This window comes from Micropterus salmoides, unplaced genomic scaffold (assembly GCF_014851395.1).
Source record: "Micropterus salmoides isolate LMB-PRFRI ecotype aquatic unplaced genomic scaffold, ASM1485139v1 Ms_hic_scaffold_4, whole genome shotgun sequence".
In the NCBI taxonomy this organism is placed as follows: domain Eukaryota; kingdom Metazoa; phylum Chordata; class Actinopteri; order Centrarchiformes; family Centrarchidae; genus Micropterus; species Micropterus salmoides.
This window is the reverse complement of record NW_024043372.1, coordinates 11,766,627-11,786,165: the sequence shown is the minus strand read 5'-3', so window position 1 is coordinate 11,786,165 and position 19,539 is coordinate 11,766,627. Positions and strand designations below refer to the sequence as shown.

General features: G+C 39.7%; 2 protein-coding genes across 5 annotated transcripts; both read right to left on the bottom strand.

Moving 5' to 3' along the window:
* Positions 1-606: 606 nt before the first annotated feature.
* Positions 607-5,330, bottom strand: sh2d5 (SH2 domain containing 5). Its single transcript, XM_038695874.1, has 10 exons — positions 5,194-5,330; positions 4,664-4,729; positions 4,500-4,580; positions 4,317-4,391; positions 4,062-4,208; positions 2,887-3,084; positions 2,577-2,757; positions 2,047-2,152; positions 1,779-1,938; positions 607-1,584 (listed from the first exon to the last, which is right to left on the bottom strand). The coding sequence occupies exons 2-10, from the start codon at positions 4,712-4,714 to the stop codon at positions 1,393-1,395; spliced, it is 1,191 nt and encodes a 396-aa protein (XP_038551802.1). The 5' UTR covers positions 4,715-4,729; positions 5,194-5,330; the 3' UTR covers positions 607-1,392.
* A 1,975-nt stretch (positions 5,331-7,305) lies between these two features.
* Positions 7,306-18,518, bottom strand: hp1bp3 (heterochromatin protein 1, binding protein 3). 4 transcript variants are annotated; one of them, XM_038695871.1, is made up of 15 exons: positions 18,401-18,478; positions 18,124-18,256; positions 17,862-17,940; positions 16,447-16,624; positions 15,365-15,427; positions 15,111-15,267; positions 14,843-14,986; positions 13,890-13,949; positions 13,159-13,298; positions 11,579-11,669; positions 10,932-11,091; positions 10,609-10,650; positions 10,373-10,484; positions 9,395-9,574; positions 7,306-8,848 (listed from the first exon to the last, which is right to left on the bottom strand). In XM_038695871.1, the coding sequence occupies exons 3-15, from the start codon at positions 17,926-17,928 to the stop codon at positions 8,302-8,304; spliced, it is 1,941 nt and encodes a 646-aa protein (XP_038551799.1). In that variant the 5' UTR covers positions 17,929-17,940; positions 18,124-18,256; positions 18,401-18,478; the 3' UTR covers positions 7,306-8,301. The 4 variants fall into 4 exon arrangements, with proteins under 4 accessions (XP_038551799.1, XP_038551798.1, XP_038551801.1 ...); XM_038695870.1 differs by lacking the exon at positions 18,124-18,256 and having other exon boundaries at positions 18,401-18,518; XM_038695873.1 differs by lacking the exons at positions 15,365-15,427; positions 18,124-18,256 and having other exon boundaries at positions 18,401-18,518.
* Between the last annotated feature and the right edge of the window lie 1,021 nt (positions 18,519-19,539).

Here is a 19,539-nt window from a genome sequence, read left to right as displayed (position 1 = left end):
GAAGTTAGCAGGCTAACAGTTAAGTGCAATAGAACTAAATGTTTTACATCTTTACATTTAACTACACAATCTAGTTTTATATTTGTGTATATACTATGTTTCCTTTATTTATTTTTTTTTTTTTAGCAAAAAAGAAAAATGCAGTGCCTTCATGATAATGTGGTGTCTCCATCCATCGCTCTGTCTAGCATCTTCCTTCCATTTCTAGCTAACTTAACATTAAAAATGAGGAGAGTAGTTTTTAAAATCCAAATCCTGACTACCACTCTTTAACATTACACTTTGTTATTAAAGTCATTTTGTCATATCAACTTAGCCTGGTGTGTCCTTGTCAGTGTATATTTTATCAATAGTGCCATGAAAAACCATTTTTTAAACATTTGTTACACTGTTTGATATTTTCTTTTCTGAAGGTATGTTATTGCTGGACTGTTGTTTTAGAAAGCATCAGTTTTAGCCAGGTGTACCTAATAAACTAAATGGGATTTAGAGACTACTGTCCTTTAAATTGCCTGATAAATCACAGCCTCAAAGTAGTATCTTTCTCAATACTAAATCTACAGTTGGTGTTGTGCTTTACAGAGTCACAAATGATGTAAAACAATATTTTTCCAAGAAAACAAAACACACCTGTGATTTAATCTCAAGCGGGTGTACAAGATGAAAATGTTTGCTTGCCTGATGTGGAAAAGATGATACAAACTACTTTTGGACCTGAAAACAAGATCACGGACAATCTTATGTCCAAAATCACAGAGCAGATCGAATTTCTTACCACTGATTAAATCAGCACGCAACGTATATTAAACTGCACACAACATTACCAGTTCAAATGACCAGTTACACAAACACTTTTAAACATAGACAACTTGAAATCATCCAGGTCTAATGTCTTAAAAACACAAAGAGTAACGTGTAAGCAAGATAAAAATTCAATTAAACAATAAAATCTGATCCAATATATTTGTTCAACATCTTTATGATGCAAGAATAATAAGAACAGTTGTCGCTTTGTGTTCAGGTCCACTCCATAGTTTCAGGTGGTTAGTTTCATGTCTTAAAAACACTAATCAACTCGACTGATGCCTTATAGGCACAAATAAAAATATTTAAAAAAATAAAAAATTATATATATACACAAACATTAGAAGCAGCAAGCACAAAATATGACACCTCTGACAAATAAGTACCCTGTGATGAAATTACCACTTGATGTGCATACTATATACATAAGTGGCAGCACTTTTAATAGGTACATTGTGTTATCCCGTTTCTTAAGGCTCCCCACAACACCAAATGTGATTTAAAAGTAAGATATGTGCACAAGAAGAAAAAAAAGGTGTCACTTATTTTGGATCCTCAGAGGCTGCCACAAGTTCCAGTGCCCAGGTTTTAAACCCATTCCTTTTTACTTTTGGCTTTCTTCCTGCTCCTGTGTGGATTTACAGCCTGCTTGCTGGTTTTCTCCTCCCACTCATAACAGTGGTTCACCCTGGCCCAGCTCAGCAGACATGGCAGCTCATCTTGAGTCTCAGTGTAGTATTCAATCAGTTCTGGTATGGAACTGAATTCAGTCTTGCATTTCTGCCACAAAGATAAACCAAATAAACAGAAAAAATTACTGTAAAATCACAATTAGGGTTGCACAGAAGTATCCGTGTCTCTTTGCATTTCTCTGCAAAATGCTAAAACGGGTTGCCAAATATACTTTGGCGGCCATTAATATACCTGGTTGGGAAACACTGATAAGATTCAATCTGCCTAGACAAAACAATTACCTTCAGCAGGAATTTCCCTTTACAAGTGTTTTCTATGACGTGGGTGATCAGGCCAGAGGGCAAGCGAATGATGAGAGAGCCACATTCAGGCTTTTTAGGATGTGGGCACAGGAGGTAAGATCCCAAAACATCGTCTGCAAGCAGGGAGTAGCTGCTGTCACTAAAATACAGAAGACACGCCTTTAGAAAATCATACTCGAGAACAAATAAGCACCAGAGAAGGCAAATACGGTCCATGAGATATGTTAAATGCACGAGCGACACTCACGTTGCGATGCCAGCCCAACACCAGACAGCTTGAGCCAATGCTTCTTCGGTTTCGGCCAAGCTTGGGGTGCGGGATCTCCTTAATGCCATCTTGTCTTGGTCGTTTACTGTTTTACATATAAGAAAAAAAATCATTGTGAATTTGGAGATGTTTACGGTCTAAAAAGGTCAAGAAGCCAAAATTACTCCACCTGTTTGCATGGGGAACCATAATCCCAACTTGGTGAAGAAAATGTTTGGTTTAAACATAACAGGACTATGATGAACTAAGGAAAGTGGTGATGAAATAACCCATTGTTTCAATGTGTCAAATGAACATCTGTAAGGTGCTTTAAGAAAATGTATCTACACTATGACCCACGTGAGAAAAGACTATAATCCATCACCTAATTAAGTAGTATAAAATTACAAGAACTCCCTTCTGATACCACAACAGACCGTGAATGACTGCCCATCACCCAACACTGAGGGGTTTGTGTTACCTAATCAACTCTTTAACTCTTGAAAGCGCTCTGTGAACACCTCGCCCACCTTTTGACACACTCAGTCCTTCCTGAACACTGCGCTGTTTGACTGGTGTGAAAGTGAAGGAGCGGTAAGCCCCAGAGCGCAGTCCTTTACTCCGGATGACTTTCTTGCGCACCAGGGAGGGGGAGGAGGTGGGGAAGAGTTCATCTGGGCTGCTGTGCGGGTCATCAACAGACTTGTGATTCTTCAATAGATGGGTATGAGAAACAAAATGTTTGAATACAGGTAGATTAAGTTGCAAACTAGAAGGGAAACACTGGCATTGAAGTAATAACATAGCGTAAGAGAGAATATAAGACATTAATGTGCAAACCTTAGTCCCTAGCAATCCTTGAAAAGGGGCTCTTCTGAACGACACCAGGGCACTAACACTGAGAGGGAAGCCGTGGTTGAGTAGGGAGGGGTTGCGACGAGGCACTGAGTCAACAGAGTCTTTCTGGGCCTCCTCTGGGTGCTTCTCCAAGTAATACAGCTGGAAACAGCGGCAAAGTAGCAGGTTCAGGAACTGTGCCTGCAGGCGAGAAAGTGGACACCGAAAACTGAACAGTTACACTCAAATGGAATAAATCTTTGAGCAATGCACTAACACTTTAGGTCTTTACTGTTCGATAGTGTTATTTGGTAAACCACATTCTTAAGTTACAAAGCAGTCTTATTTGACATTTCTGTAGTCCATTTTAAAGTTACCCGTAATTGACATAAATATAGTTAGGCTGTCAAAATGCTCCCTAACAAATTCAAGCAGCAGACATCCAACAGTAATGTGTAGTGAAGAGGTAATATATTGTTGTTATAGTAATCCTTTTCTCTCTATTTCGGAATAAGCCTCACCACAAACTCAGATGGGCTGACTCAAAATATCTTATGGTTACACAGCAAGGTTGGTTTTGAGCATACGTTTTATGAAGTTAAATGGTTAATTTAAGACTAGATATGGTTGGAGTTAGATAAGAGTTTGGTTAAGTTTGAGGTAAGAATCTAGAAAGGGCTTCAGTCTCTGTCATTACTATGAGATCAGTTATTCTATATATTATATCTAATGCTGGTTTCTCTCTTGTGTAAATTGTAGTTTATTGTGACATACACCCACACACCCATGGTGCACCCAGACAAGTGTTTTCACTTATGTTGTCTCAACAGCCACTGCAACTTTTTTTAAGTGCTTCGGAAGATTGTGATAAATAATGACATGCAAAAGTTCAACTAGGTGCAACTATGAAGGACTTGGTCACAGTATTTTTAAACTGTCAGCCCCTCCTCATACACCAACCCGCAGGTCTCTTTAAAATACATTACACATTCGCCCCTTTTGATGCATCACAAATAGGACTGTAATGTCAAAATCACAGATATTTCATAGCCATGTTCAAGATTTGGGCTAAAAATTGTGTACGTCATCTTTTTGTCATCAGAGCAGTAACCGTAAATAATAGTAGCCCTATTTTCCTTTGTTGTAATAAAAGAACAATGCCACTGGTCATTTCTTACCGCTCTGGCATGCCTAGCTTGAAAGACATGGCAGTACAGTTGGGCATCAGTGCTGCCTGGGTTGTGTGAGACGAAGGCAAACTGGCCATCGATGGGCCGGGCAGTGGACAGAGAGACTCTACGTAGGGCATGAGCCATCAGGAGCGTCTGCAGACATAAGAACCCGTGATGCCACTGTGACTAAAACTACATCTTCAACTTTAATCGTTATGTATGTGCAGAATATTTTCATCAGAGATAAACCACCATACTTACGGTTTCATCCTCATTATATATTTTCACTCCTTTGATGGAAAATTTTATAGACACAGGCATCTTCCTTTTGCATGTCTGATTGAAGACAACAAACCTTTTAGGCATTGTATGCTCCATTAAACAGGTATAAGCTTTTTGGGGTGCTGATCATTTTGAGCAACCTCAAGACAGCTGAGGACTTACTTTAAGGGACTTCAGCTGAGTGTGCAGTTGCTCTATCTGGTCATCCAAACAATGGTCATCCACAGGAAATGAGCCCACATACTTCACAATAAAGAAAAGAGTTGAGGCAAAACAAACACACACACACACGTATGCACACAGGCAAAGACATTAATGAGAGTTACCTCTGCTGATCGTGTCACTGCACCGTCCTCTCTGACTGGTGCCTCACCCATGCTGCCTGTTTATTTCTGTAAAGCCAGACAGCAGCAACATTTTACACCCAAAAGCAAAAGGACACTAAAATTCATCTAAAAAACTGTCGAAACATGTATGCACACATTTCGGAAACTCAATCGCAATAGTGCTATAGGAGGGTTAAAAATATAAGTTTGGCACAGTGTTGTCCAATGTAGGGACGTGATCTGTTAATTCTGACACAGGCCTTGGTTTAATTTGCGCCTGTGCATCGTTTTGCAGGTCGCCGTAAAAGCCTCAAGATCGTTGCTAATACACGGGGAAGTTTCTGTTTTAGTGCGCGTGTCCGTACAGCCAAGTCTCGAGCCGTGGACGAAATCCAAAATCAGTGAGGTAAAATGACAAACTTCGTGAGCGTTTCCGCCCCGTGGAAGCAAACAGTAAGCCTACACAAGAGCGTCTCAATCTGAGCTCAGTTCGAAGGTTGTCAAGAGACTTTAAAACCACAGAAACTCACTTTTTAGAGTCTGAGCCTCCACCTCCTCCACCCAGTCTGTGTCTTCTTCACACGCCGCGTTTGACAGTCAGGGTCCTCCTCGCCCTCACCTGCTGCTGCCGCTTGGTGGTCCAGGTGTGCTGCTGGTCCGAGGCGGGGCTCGGGGAATAGGAACCCGAGTAGGACGCTTAAAAGGAGGATGAGAAGGGGTATATGAAACTTCACTCCACCCCTCTCTCTGCTGCTGTCTCTATCCACACTTTTTTTTTTTTTTGTAGCTCAACGCATTCCTGGTCATTGCGCAACCTGACGTCACGCCAAGCGGTGGGAAAGTATTCAGAAACTTACGTAAGTGAAAGGACTGATGTCAAAAGGTAAAATACTCTACTCCAAGTCAAAGTCCTGAATTCAAAATGTATTAGAGGGAAAAGTTCTTGTTCCACAGAAAAAGGCCCCCTTTGACATTATTATTTTATATTATGCTGATGCCTCAATGTGTAAGCAGCACTGTACTATTGTAGCTTCTGGAGGCCAGGATAACTTTACTTACAGATCAGTAGTTGAGTTTAGTAGTTTAACCCAGTGTTTTCTAACTTCTCTCCCAAGGGTCACGAGATAAGTTCGGGGGTCATGAAATGATTAATAGGGTGGAAAAGAATAAAAAAAACGTTTTGCTATTTAAAATTGTATTTATCTTTTTGAGTTTTCTATAATCTATAGCTTTTTCAAAAAAATTGGACATTTTTACCTGTTAAAGCCTTAAACAATATATTTAATATTTAAACGAAATCCTCTGTGAAGTTTAGAGAGGAAATAAAGCTGACCCAACCCCCAACCAGACACTGCTTTGTTGTGAGGTGCCACAAACCAAAAAGGGTTGGGAATCTTAATCACTGTAGTCATTGAGCTGTGCCACACTGAATGTGGCCATTATCGGTACTGATGGATTGTGTATTGTTGCATTGGGATTGTTGATGTTGTGTTTTAAATGGGTATTTATTGCTTTTTAGTCTATTACATGTGGTTTGATTTTATTTGTCCGGCTTTTTATGAAATTTAAGGTTTGGATTTATTATTAATCTTTAATGGTTATGTTCTGTGTACCATGGTCACCTGCCCAGGGACGGCAGAAGAGAATTAGCTTTGAGCTATGTCTGGTACAATGCATGTACTGCGCGCTCTTACATTACATTAATTCATTTAGCTCATGCTTTTATCCAAAGCGACTTACAATTGCTATATATGTCAGAGGTCGCATCCCTCTAGAACAACTACGGGTTAAGTGTCTTGCTCAGGGACACATTGGTGGATGGGTCAGAATGGGGAATTGAACCCGGGTCCCTCTCTCACACCAAAGGCATGTGTCTTATCTACTGCACCATCACCACCCCCGTTGTCCCTGTCAAATAAACATAAAATCAACCTGAAGAGTAACTAGTAACTATAGATGTCAGATAAATGAAAGGGAGTACAAAGTACAGTAGTTACTGACATAAAGTGGAGTAGAAGTAGAAAGTAGCATATTAGATGGATCATACTTGAATAAATGTAATTACTTTCCACCACTACACATGCCCCTTATACCTCTCCCACATGTAGGCAATATAGTATTTGGTTTCAACATTTGATACAAACTTGCAGAAATTAAAGTAATCAATTCATTTAAGAAAAGTGGCAAAGTATCGCCCTCAAAAAATGTAATTCAAAAGTCATAACTTGCTCAAGAAATCAAAAACGTAGAATAATATTCTCCACTTTAAACAAGAAGGCTGTAAAAATGATATGTGCTCTTTTTTGATGATTTATCATAAAGAAATCCCCTTAGTTTTGTTGTTGTTGATAATGTTCCGGTTAACCCTCAGGAAGTGACAGTTAAATCAGGTGAATCATTTAAACCATTTAGTTAATCATTTTGTCCTAACAAACCCCAGTTGGGAAGCGTTGCCCTGTGGCATGATTATACAATACTGTGTTGTTTTGTGCAGAACAAAGAAACCCACAAACTTATAAATTTATGACAGACAACTGTCAAAATACTAGTTTATGTTCTGGAACAAGGGAAATGTGCTGTTAGTTTTTAATTTTGTCCCCTGTATGCTAAAATAATATAATAAAACATAAACACCCCCCAGCAAGAATTTACAAATATAGCCATTTTATTAATGACTTGGAAAAAAAGCTTAACAACACAAGGAATACATGCATGCAGGGTATGTATGAGCTATTATCCTCCTTTTTCTTATTCACAACACGCATTTCATACAGTTTGGTACTGAATTACAGCTGTGAAGCAATAAAATCAATTTATGTATATGCTTGTTTACACACACACACACACACACACACACACACACACACAAAAAAAAACCCCAAAACAAAATAAAAAAAGACGACACTTTCCCCCAAATGTTTGAAATTAATACTAACATAGTGTTTTATCCTCTGAAGTCCTCAACCTGGCAGGTTTTTGGGGGGCAATTTTGTGTTTTAAATAAACAAATCATCGTTAATAATAAAATTATATAAGGACAAATATGGATAAAAATGCAGATTCTGCTGCAGTACCGCATGGCCAAAATACTGTAGTTTTATCCCAGAACTCAGGACAATAACCTTAAAATCTGTTTTATAAAATATTAATATCATTAGTAACTGGTCAAACTTTTCAACCCACATTTTAACTTAAAAATGGATATTGTTTTCATCCCTTCAAAACACTGATATTTCACTTAACGTGATATTAGGAACATGTGCTGCCATCACCTAAAGACTGGATGAGGAACAGATATAAAAACAGAAGTCACTACGTGGCTCTAGTTACAGTATGTCGGATCTTGCTATGCTTTCCCGACCTGGCAGCTGGTCATACATCTGTTTAAACGGCAACACTAACTGAGCTTTTTCTACACATGGTGATTAAAAAGGAAATTCAGAAACTCTCAATGTACAGTTAACTTAACTGGTAGGATAACGTTCTAATTCTACAAAATAAAAATAAAAAAACCTACTGCCCCATTAAAAAGGGTGAAAACAATCATAAAAAGAGAATGAGAGAGAGAGCGCACTGAAACAAAGCGGCAGACCGCTGCATATTCAGAGCGGCCCAGTCCATGGAAGGCTATCCTGGGCTCAGTATTTCCCCCTCTTGGACTTACGAGTGGACTGCTTCTTGCTCTTCGCCCCCCTTTTGACTACAGGCGCTTTAGGGGATGACTCTTCATTCTCGTGCCGCCTGGACCCACTTTTGGTCGCTGGCTTTTTAACTGCAGGCTCTTCATGGGATGACTCTTCGGGTTTTGATCGCTTCGACCCGCTCCTTGACGTCTCCTTTGTGACCACAGCCTCCTCAGGGGATGAATCTCTGGACACAGGTTGCTTGGACCCCCTTTTGGTTAGCTTTTTAACAGCTGGTGTTTTGGGCTTTCTTGCAGGAGCTCCTCTCTTGACAGGTGTGGCTTTAGGTGGTGGCGTTGATTCCTTCTTAGAGGCTGACTGTTTCCCTGTCGATCTCTTGGCTGAAGACACCGTTTTCTTGGCTGGAGAGACAGATTTCTTAGCTGGAGACTTCTTTGCGAGGGGGCGCCCCCGGGCTTTAGCTTTTGACGAACTTGCGCTCTGAGATTTCTTGGGTGGTGGAGGACGGCGGGCCTTGGGTGGAGGCCTCTTCTGAGATTGCCTAAGAGTAATTTGAACAGGCAGCTGTTACTTAAGTAAAAGGAGCATAATTCAACACACACACACACACACTATTGGAAAATAGCGTCACTGAGAAAAGAAAAAAAAAAAGTGTAAAGCCTGCACTCCATACTATACATTTATTTATTTAAACGGTAATCATGTAATCAAAAACTATTAATGGCAAGCGTTAAATATATATTGTTATAATGTGGAGTGTAAAATGCAGCTGTATGACGTCACTCCTGACAAACTGTAACCCACTCTCCCTAAAACACCAGTCACGTTCTTAAGTCTACAGCATAACTCAATGTATTTTTTTATTTCATTCAAAAATCCATCTAAAACAACACGTTACTGGCTAAGATAACCGTGTATATTAGATTGTACTCTGCATGGAATAATACAAGACTTTTCTCTGTTTTGATATTAGTATTATTTATCCGCCATCGGCTGCCCTGCTCTCTAAATATTGGCATATGCAATTGAAAACACCAATACCGTTCGACCACTAATACAAAGTACAGATAATATTTTCTACACCTACCTCTTACGGGGGGGAGCTTCTTCCTCAGACTCTTCCTCTTCTTCTTCCTCTTCGTCTTCCTCGTCTTCTGACTCTTCTTCTGACTCGTCAGAAGAGTGAGCCGCCCGCCTTCGCTTGGGTGTAGGTGTAGGGTTTTTCACTGGATGCTCTTTGAACTTGTCTGGGTACAGGATGGTAGGACTACAGAGAGAAAGAGAAAAGAAGAGATCTGAGAACGGGTATAAATACAAGCATATTAGTTGTGTTGGCCTGTCTGTTAGTCCCTTTACTGTGATTTTTCCAAAACCTTAGGTAATTTTCATCCACCACCCTCTAACCCCTCATCCATCGTCAACCGCTTAGGCTGCATACAGGGTCGCGGGGGGCTGGAGCCAATCCCAGCTTACATTGGGCGAAAGGCGGGGTATACCCTGGACAGGTCGCCAGTCCATCGCGGGGCCACACATAGACAGACAACCACTCACACCTAAATACAATTTTGGACACACCAATTAATCTAGCCTGCATGTCTTTGGATGGTGGGAAGACGCCAGAGTACCCGGAGAGAACATGCAAACTCCACACAGAAAGGCCGGGGCAACCAGGGTTTGAACCCACGACCTTCTTGCTGTGAGGCAGTGCTAACCACTGCACCACCGCGCTTCCCTCTAACCTCACATATCTGTATGAATTTGAAACTACTATGGTAGCACATTGCATTCACTAAAAATATTAAACAAAAATTGGAGATGTTTATTATTATATCCATCTCATTATTGTGCACTTAGAATCTCTCAACTAGGAGATAAATATTTTATAACAAGGTCCATATCTCATAAGCAGGAGAACTGTCTGTATTTTTGTGTGCCACAGTGTTGTTTTTGACAATAATGTTGAGATTTTTTAAACCTTGAGACAAAGTGTCATGAAGAAAAAAGGTATTAAGAGTATAAAATGACTAAATAATGGAACCCTTTTCTCCAAATGTATTCGACATACCTTGGGTAGAAAGGGAACGAAAGCTGGTAGGTCCCAGTGAAGCCGTGGCCAGTGATCTGCTCCATCCAGCCGAGTACTTTACACTTTGTCAGGGTCCTCCTCAGATTGGCCACTAAAGTAAAAAATATTACCCTTTTAGTAACACCATTTTGGATGGACAAACCTTGTTGTTTGGGTTTCATGTTATAAAATGAAAGTCCTTAAAGTCACACTCACACAATATCTCTACAGCTCACCTCTTATAGGCTTGAAACGTGGGTGTAAGTTTGTTTCATTCTCTAAAGAGAATCGTGGCAGTGATCAGCTTGAGTTGATGGTTAAAATAGCATCCAATAAAGAAATCAGTAGTAATCAATAGTAAACACAAAGAACAAAACTGAAAACATTCTAAATGATGATTGAGTAAATTTAGTGTGCTTTTCCATTTGGAAACCAATTACTTGAAAATACTTTACTTGCACCTTTGAATTATGCCCAATTTGTAATAACCTGAAAAAGCAGTTAGAAGTCGGCAGCAGTCTTGCGAAGACATGCAAGCAGGAGAGATGGGGGGTCTCACCTAATTGATACTCCTTTCTATCCTTGTTGGCGTCTACTAGGTATCTGCGGAGAGTGGTGGTGCTGCAGGTTTTAGGTTCATTCATTGCTGTAATGGCGGTTGTGATGGCGTCCTCTAGGGCGCCGCCCTTCAGCAGGACCCGGTTACCAGTTCGCTTCAGCTGTGACAGTCAGACATAAACATTTTTAGGATATTTTCCATTATCATTTGTCCTTCACTGAATCTGTAAGCTTCTAGCTATGCAGTCAGTTCTCTTTTATGCTGCCAGTATGACAAACACTTTTATTTCTCACTGGGTTTAATGTTTTATTAGGTAATATTAACTGCCAATATCTTTTTCTTGCAATACCCAATTCTAAAAAAATTAAAATAAAAAACACACCAAAAAAATCCAGATTTGCTTTTTACTTGCAAATAAAATTCATCTTATAAGATTTTATTCTTGAATGCTTAAAAATGGAGAGTGAGAGGAGAACTTGTGACATGACAAACACAGCATCTTTATCCAGCATGGTGCCTTTAATTTTAACGATTGAGGGAAGAAGCATTCATGTTGCCAAATGCTCTTCAACATAATTGAACAATTTATGTGTTAGCAGCAGATGTGACTCAACAAAAAAATTAAACCGTGTTATAGGTAATGTTACCTGGAAGGTCCCTCTAGCTCCTTTCCCAGTGATTTGCTCCAGTTGTCCTTTCTCTACTGCCTTCAACAGGGCTACCTTCAGGACGTCTGGCCTGAGGACGAACCAGAGTCAGTAAATTATTCATATTCAAGCTTCTACCTTTTAAAGCCCCCCCTCCAGTGTATTTTGACATTTCTATGATATTTCATATTTTCATTTCCTTACAATGTTGATTACCCACATAGTTCGCCAAATATTTTTTGACAAATGGCTTAATTTTGTGCTCAAAGTTGCAAAATTGCTTAGTTGTTAAAACAGGGTTGTGATGTAGACTATAATAATTCCATAAGTCATACGTCATTCTCCAAGCTTGTGAAGGCGCACTGTTACACCTGAGCATCAAACCCATAAACATCGTTGTGAGCTAGCTAACCAATTTATCATGTAATTTACTTAGAACTTACAGTAGGTATGTCTCTGTGTCTGATTGTTGGTTTGTCTTTCTAGTTTAGTTAGCTAAGTTAACTAAGTTGTAGTTAGCCAGGTGTAGTTAGCTAGCATAGTTATTGCAGAAAGTTAGCTAACAGAGGGTCATTTTATTTTTTTGTTTCCTCCTCTTGGTTTAATGTGCTGTTCATTTTCATTATGGCATTTGTGCATGCGGTGTTGGAGGACAGTTGACAGAAAACGCGTCGCACTTTCACCTGCCACCGTCTTATATACAGTCTGCAGCCTGCATTTTACCAATGCATCAGTGGAGGCACCCCCCACACCCCCGCGGTAAAGTAAGCGCGCCATAAAACGTAGTGGGAGTTATCGTGTGCAGTGCGTGACAGGACCATCGACTGTATGATTGATAACAGCTGATACGCGCACATTAGTTTCTATCATGGGTAAGTAATAGCTACTCCTGCCAGACAGTAAAGTACAATAAACTTTACAGTGTAGTGATGTTAACGCAGCATATCGTTAGTGAACACTCCAGCTCGTCAGTTTTTGGTTGTCGTGGTAATGCATTACGTCCGACTATTAACCACACTGTTTCTCATATTCATTCATATCTCTCTCTCTCTCTCTCTCTCTCTCTCTCTCGAGATATATCTATATATATATCTATATCTATATATATATATATATATATATATATCTATATATATATATATATATATATATCTATCTATATATATATATATATCTATATATATATATCTATATATATATATATATATATCTATATATATATATCTATATATCTATATATATATATATCTATATCTATATCTATATATATATATATATATATATATATATATATATATATATATATATATCTATATCTATATCTATATCTATATCTATATCTATATATATATATATATATATATATATGAAAACATTCAACTTTCACAGGTTACAGCTTCCCAAACGCAACAAGTTGCTTGCATCTACTTTATTTCATATCATTAATACCTCAATATTGGGGGAGTTTAATGTTGGTCAGATTAAGCTAATTGTTTTTTTTCTGGAAATGTATAACACTTTAAACCTTCTTAAAATGAAAAAGGATCAGATGAATCACCAATGTAAATGTACACGTGTACCTGTTCTCAATGTTGAGACTGGGGAAGTGCTGCTCCAGGTATTTCTTGATCAGATTGTAGGAGGCCTCTTTGGGCTCACAGAGCCGAGTGATGATGAGAGGAAGAGCGTCTCCCAAAGACTCAGTCTTCTGAGCAGCTTTCTAAAACACCATCCATTTACAGACATGACGATTACAACCAAACACATCCCAGTCTCATAGGGAAAAATGGGAAAAGGAAACTGTTGATACTACGTCACTGATTTAAAGATTAGACCTATAAAATATCGTACTGTTATCTCCTACTGAAGATATTCTGCTGCTGAGCACAAGCTCTGTCTCACTGAACAAGTTGGAAATCAGTGAAGAAACACTGCAGTCCAAACTAGGTTGGACGGGATTCAATCTTAACTCATGAATTAGATGAAATAGTTCCACATTTTGGGAACTACATGTATACTGTCTTGGCCAGAGTTAGATGAGAAGAAGATTAAAAAAAAACAACTATCTGTTCATTAAATATGAAGCTACTGCCAGATAGCTCTGAACAGTCTGTCTCTGTCCAACAAATTCTCACCACTAAAGCTCACTAATTTATATGTTTTATCTAATTTGTGTAATCTCTACAAAACCCCTAGTATAAAAAGAACTATTGCCAGACAAGACCCAAGGAAGTTGCTGCTCCCTGCCAAGAACAAGTCTGGCATATAACTATCGTACATCACTTGACTTCCTCCCTATGCTGTAACATACCTTAGAGGAGGTAGACTGCTTCCCAATGGCGAAGGTTCCTGAAAGTCCTTTACCCTTCAGCTGTGTGAGAGACAGAGCAAAAATAAGAGTAAGCAGAACTGAGACATTTCCTGGGTTCACTCAAGTGAGAATGTGAAATAAATACAATTGCGTATCAGGCTAACCAACTTACAACATACAGTAGTAACCTAACCCAGCGTTACTTCCAAGGCCAGGTAGTACATTATTTTGAGGGGTTACAGGTTACGTTGAAAAACAGAAATAAAATAAAGAGCGCTTCACAACTAGCCCATGGTCTGTGCAGTATTTCCCCACTGTGTTGGAGAAGGTCCTGGACGCTATTGGAGTGTAGGCAAGCGTTAGCAACTCTACCCTGCTCTTTAGTGAATTTGGGGACGTTTACACTCCAGCAACCCCAGCTAAAATCATTATTTGGGATAGCCATCAAGTCTATTTTTAAGACACCTTTTATGGATTTTTCAAGTGAGTCAGAGACAGCACTTTCAACAAACTCATGGAGCTAACGTTAGCCAATATGCCAGCTAATTAGAACTAATATAATCCGCTAGCAAGTAGTGTTAATTCAGTTGGAAAAATTGATGGTCGTCGTCAGCTAGAAATAACAAGCCTGCTTTTGTCTACCTCTGTCTAAAATCGAGGACCCACTGATTCAAAATGTATTAGTTGAAGTATTTCGACAGTAAATCTGCCCCATTATCATTTTCATATGTGGCTTGCAACTACGCTTGACGGGCATAGCAGCAGTAAGTGAGGGGTCCAGAGCTTACCACAGGGTCAGTTCAATTTAATTAACATTTGATGAAACAAAGCACACCAATTCTTCACCCAGACTGGACACGATGCCTTTTTTAAAATATCCTTGCATTGGAGAAGTCTGAATATGAGTTATATAGCTATTATCTATAATATTAGATAATTTCAACATTCTTTACCTGTTTGATGGTGCCCTTCTCCAAGTGTTTCTTCATTGCTTTCTTGATGAGAAACTTCTTCTTGTTAAGTTCCATCCCTGGGTAATTTTTCACAATGTATTTCATGACGGACTGGTATGAAACTCCAGACCTGTCATTACAAGACTGTAAAGAAAGTGGACAAGAAATCACACAGATTATTTTTATTCTTTTTTAAAACAAAAAGGAAAGAAAACAAGCACATGTGACTGACTGCGTTGAGAGGTGGATTTACAAAGTTTGTACACACCGTAATAGCTTCGATGAGGATATTATCCACTTTGTTCTGAGTGCCTGCAAAGTTGGTAACAGGAACCTTTTTGCTGGCAGTGACGCTAGCCCACGCAGGAATCGTCCTTTTCATCTTCTTGACTTTGGCTTTCTCGTACTTGTAGCCATCCTTCAACCTGTCGCCAAAAGGAGCAAGTTCAGTGAAGTGGATCATTTTTTAGAAGCGATATTTCACTGTGATGGTTACCACCCTTATGTTTATCACATCCTCACCTTAGTAGGAGAACATAGCAGTGTGTTGCGCACTGTCCAGCCGCGCAGTCCTTGCATTTGTCACTTTGTCCGTTTGTCACCGGTGGGAAAGACAAAATGGAGTTTTAGAACATCTGTCTTAATGATCACCATAGTAATTTGACCCTAACTGAATTGCTGTGCTAGTGTACTATGTGCAGAAAAGTGAATGTTTGCTTTGTTAAGGTCTCAGAGAAGGAAAGGAGGAGAAATGATTAACTTAAGAGTTAACTTGGAAAGCCAGGTTAAATGACCCCAAAACTTTATCATGGAAGGTTTTTTCCACTTGTTTCCTTTTAATGTCGGGGTACTCATTAGTGACAGACCAATTAAATGACCTGATATCTGCCATTTTGAGATAATCGGCATATGCCGATACCTGCACTCACTAGGCCAATATATCATCCTAAATAACAGTAAATCTAAAACCATTACTGGCTAGCGTTAAATATATATTGTTATACTTTAGAGAATAATGCATTTGAATGACGTGACTTCAGACAAACTGGATCCAACTCTCTCTTAAACACCAGTCACGTTCTGAAATCTACAGCATAACCATGTATTTTTTGATCTAAAACAAAAAGTTATTGCTTAAGATGGCCATGTATATTAGTTTGCACTCTGCATGGAATAATACAGGACTAATATTACTCTCTAAATATTGGCATTGGCCATTAAAAACCCCATATCGGTCGACCACTAATACCAATACATATATTTGCTAAGCAATTTTTTTGGTTCTGACTGTATGTGGCTTTGTAGATAGTTTTAGATATGGACTGAGCTGGAAACAAGTGGCCAGACTTTCATCATGTCCATCACGTCTTCTCCTCCTGGACTCCTCCAAGACTGCGGGCAAAGCGACTGGTACATCTGTCTGAGATCTACCTAACAAATGTGGCTGTGACCGGTCACATATTTTCGAAATGCAACACTGCATCCAGTAGTGGGGCAGGCTGCTGTTATCCAGCAGAGGTAAGGATAATAAACGGATAAAAGTGCTATCAAAGTGAAATATCGCAGTGTTCAGAGTTGCAGATTAGCTCTCTGGTGAAACTCACTCTTTCTTTTCCGTTCCTTCTCCTCCCTTCTCCGCCGTGGCTCCTTCAGACTTTTCTCCATTCTCTGTGGGCTCGGTCTCGCCCATGGCCTTGGCGTCTTCAGCCTCGGCTGTAGCAGCTGAAGATGCAGCGTGCTCCTCGTCGGCAGAGGGCGACTCCTCTGAGGAGACTTCAGGCTCTGAGAGGACAGAGAGCCATTGAAGAAAAAAAAAAAAAGTGCGATAACCCTGACAGCATCACAAAGTTAAATCAAAACACAATGTGGATAATGCCAATTTCTCTTTGTTTTACTTTTTGGCATTCATACCTTTAGTTTATAGAGTGGTGATACATTTATTTATCCTGGGGATGTATAATTAACCACTATAATATCTACATTAAAACTACTGCAAATGAAAAGGAAGAGGTGTTATTTAGTCACCTCAAATGGCAAACGTATTACATTTCCAAAGAATACACACAGCTCTGTAGGTTTTGTTACAAATACCAGGTAGTCGACTGACTGTTTCGCTGTGGGAACATTGTGTTTTGCAGTTTTCTATAATTATTCTTTAATTTGTTCTGCTTTTGGAGGGGGGGGGTGTCATGCAGCGCAAGGAATTTAGCAAGAGAGTGGCCACTGTAGGAGCCTTTTTAACTTTAAAAGTAAAACAAAAACATTGAAAGTACAGATTTTTAGAAATACAAGTTCACATTCCCATTTTGGGCCAGGACCCATAGTTTAACATACCCTGATGTAGAGGATAGACTGTACAACATGCAACAGAAGTCTCAGGCTAGAATCAAACCGTGCATGTTATATGGTTGCACGATATGCACCTTAACCACTACGCTACCAGGATTTCGAGGACGTCCTCATCTTCAGAGAGTTTAAAGGTTGATACTGTTACTGCCCTGGATGTGCATGTGATTTCCCTTGTGTTATGTCTGATTTCCAAACTGTGGTGCACTATTTGGGGCCTTGTGACTGGCTGCTGATTGGTCATATCTGCTAGTAGTGAGGCCTGTGCTCTGTGAAGTCTCAAAGACATAATACCAAATGTTTTGATGACAGCCGGGATCTGTTGAGCTTATGGTTTAAATATGGTCCTTTTCCTCATTTGAAAGAGTGTGAATCAGTACTGAACAATGAATGTGTGCGCCTGCTTATTCATCATATCCACGTTATTATTTTTCTGCATGTAAGTACCAAGAACATTGTTGTATTTTATTCTGACACTATTTCTCAGGTGTAGTGACTTGCCTTGCTGATGGAGGGTTGTAAACACAAAGTTGGCATGCCCACACAGCCATCCAGACTACAGTGTGTGGTTGTGTGGATTGTAATGGGTACTGAGAGCACAGTGAACTCTGTATCAGTGATGATTGTGTGTTCACGGTTCTTTAGTTAAGGCGATGGACAGCCCCGGCCTAACCTTTCTCTGCTGCAGAGGAGGGGGCCTTCTCCTGTGTTGGAGTCGCTGCTGCTCGGCGTATCGGCATCACGAGATTTACCTGAATGAGGAAAATGAAACGCATCTGAACACCAGGAAAGCACATTGGCACTGCGCTGGTTTGAGGCCCATTCCTGTGAATGTGCGTGGTTAGAAACTGTGAGACTGCCAAACCCACTTCATTCATTGAAGCCCATTATCTTTAAACACAAGAAAAGGTGCACTCATAACGAAAAACACACACCGCCTTCAAGACGGTGCACTCTTCTCTGGCTTATCCACCAGCCTTCGCCAATGCATTCCGATCATTTCCATACGTGCCAAAAGATGAGTTCCCCCAAAATTTCCGGCAATTTCGCCATTTTGTCCGCTGGTTTCTACAGTGATGGCGTCGCACAAGGCAGATAAAATACATTTCAGTTGCATGGAATAAAACCCACCAGCCGACGTTTATTTCCAGCAGCGCATCCGTGCAACTACACATTTAGCTAATAACGTATCAAAATCCGATTCAAACTTACCTTTCACTAGTCGAGAAAAAGTCAAATAATTTGGAGTATATTTCTGCACGATCCTTTATTTAGACGTCGCTGTTTAAGAGCCCCGCCCCATTAGGACCGTTGGTCACGTCGCGGCGTCAGACGGGACGTCGACGGATTCCCGCTGTCATGGCGGCCGAGACGAACCTTTGAAACGGTGAAACTACAAAACAAAAGTACACCAAGCTGTATGGGATTCAGTGCCCTCAAACATTCCCCCCCTTTCTTTATTCTTTCTGAAAAGCCCAACCACTAGTAGTGTAGTGTCCATATTTTGATTTAACTTCATGTATTCCACCGTGCAGGTCAATATAAATCTGAACACATCATTATTTTAACCTTTTTTTGTTTGTTTTTTTAAAATATCACCGATATCGTTCAGAAACTACAGCTCTGAAGATGTTTTGATAGACTGCTAGGAGCTGTAGATGTCTAATGCTAACAAAGTTAAAATGATGAGTCCTTTTATAATTCAGTATGTTACAGAAGTAACGTTAAATACACATTCTGAGTAAAATATAGACAGAAAACACCAGAAATATATTTCATATATTAAATGCATGTCACAATTTCGCCCAATATGAACATAATAGCTTACTTGGTTATGAACAGTCTCAAGCCCAAAATTAATCTGAAATACAACAGGAAAGCAGCAAATCCTCACAATTAGAAGGCTGAAAATGTCTGTTAAAGCAATAATCTGGTCAGCTCAAGTCTCCATGTCCACAAGGTGTGTTAAAACTGCTTTTTGGGTGATCAGAAAACAAGTGAACAGCTGTAAAGACGTGAATGCATCAGAGGCCTGTGGGCATACAATTACACAAACCACATTTGGTGATCTGATAAGCAATCACAACAGACATTGTAAAATGAATGCAACTGCATGCCTGACCACACCGAAACACATCTCAACTGGATCTCTACACAGTAGACACACGAATGTGTAAAGTGTGGTTAGGAAGTGCTGCAATAATTTCAAAGCAAAAGGCACTGATTGTGAGTTAATTCATAACAATTGCTGATAATTTTAATTGATCAGCAGACCAAACCAGTGGCTCCCAATGACTCCAGCTGTTCCTCTCCTGGTCAAATCATTCAGTTCTTCTTCTGAGGATGATGAG

What these genes read in the sequence shown, in the direction of transcription:
- sh2d5 (XM_038695874.1), bottom strand. Translation starts at nt 4,714, where the DNA reads ATGGGTGAGGCACCAGTCAGAGAGGACGGTGCAGTGACACGATCAGCA. An exon ending in AGGACTGAGTGTGTCAAAAG is followed by an intron (nt 2,153 to 2,576) that starts GTGGGCGAGGTG and finishes TATGTAAAACAG; the next exon opens with TAAACGACCAAGACAAGATG. An exon ending in AAGGGAAATTCCTGCTGAAG is followed by an intron (nt 1,585 to 1,778) that starts GTAATTGTTTTG and finishes TCTTTGTGGCAG; the next exon opens with AAATGCAAGACTGAATTCAG.
- hp1bp3 (XM_038695870.1), bottom strand. Translation starts at nt 17,928, where the DNA reads ATGCCGATACGCCGAGCAGCAGCGACTCCAACACAGGAGAAGGCCCCC. An exon ending in AGAAGGGCACCATCAAACAG is followed by an intron (nt 13,950 to 14,842) that starts GTAAAGAATGTT and finishes TCTCTCACACAG; the next exon opens with CTGAAGGGTAAAGGACTTTC. An exon ending in ACGTTTCAAGCCTATAAGAG is followed by an intron (nt 10,485 to 10,608) that starts GTGAGCTGTAGA and finishes TTTTTACTTTAG; the next exon opens with TGGCCAATCTGAGGAGGACC.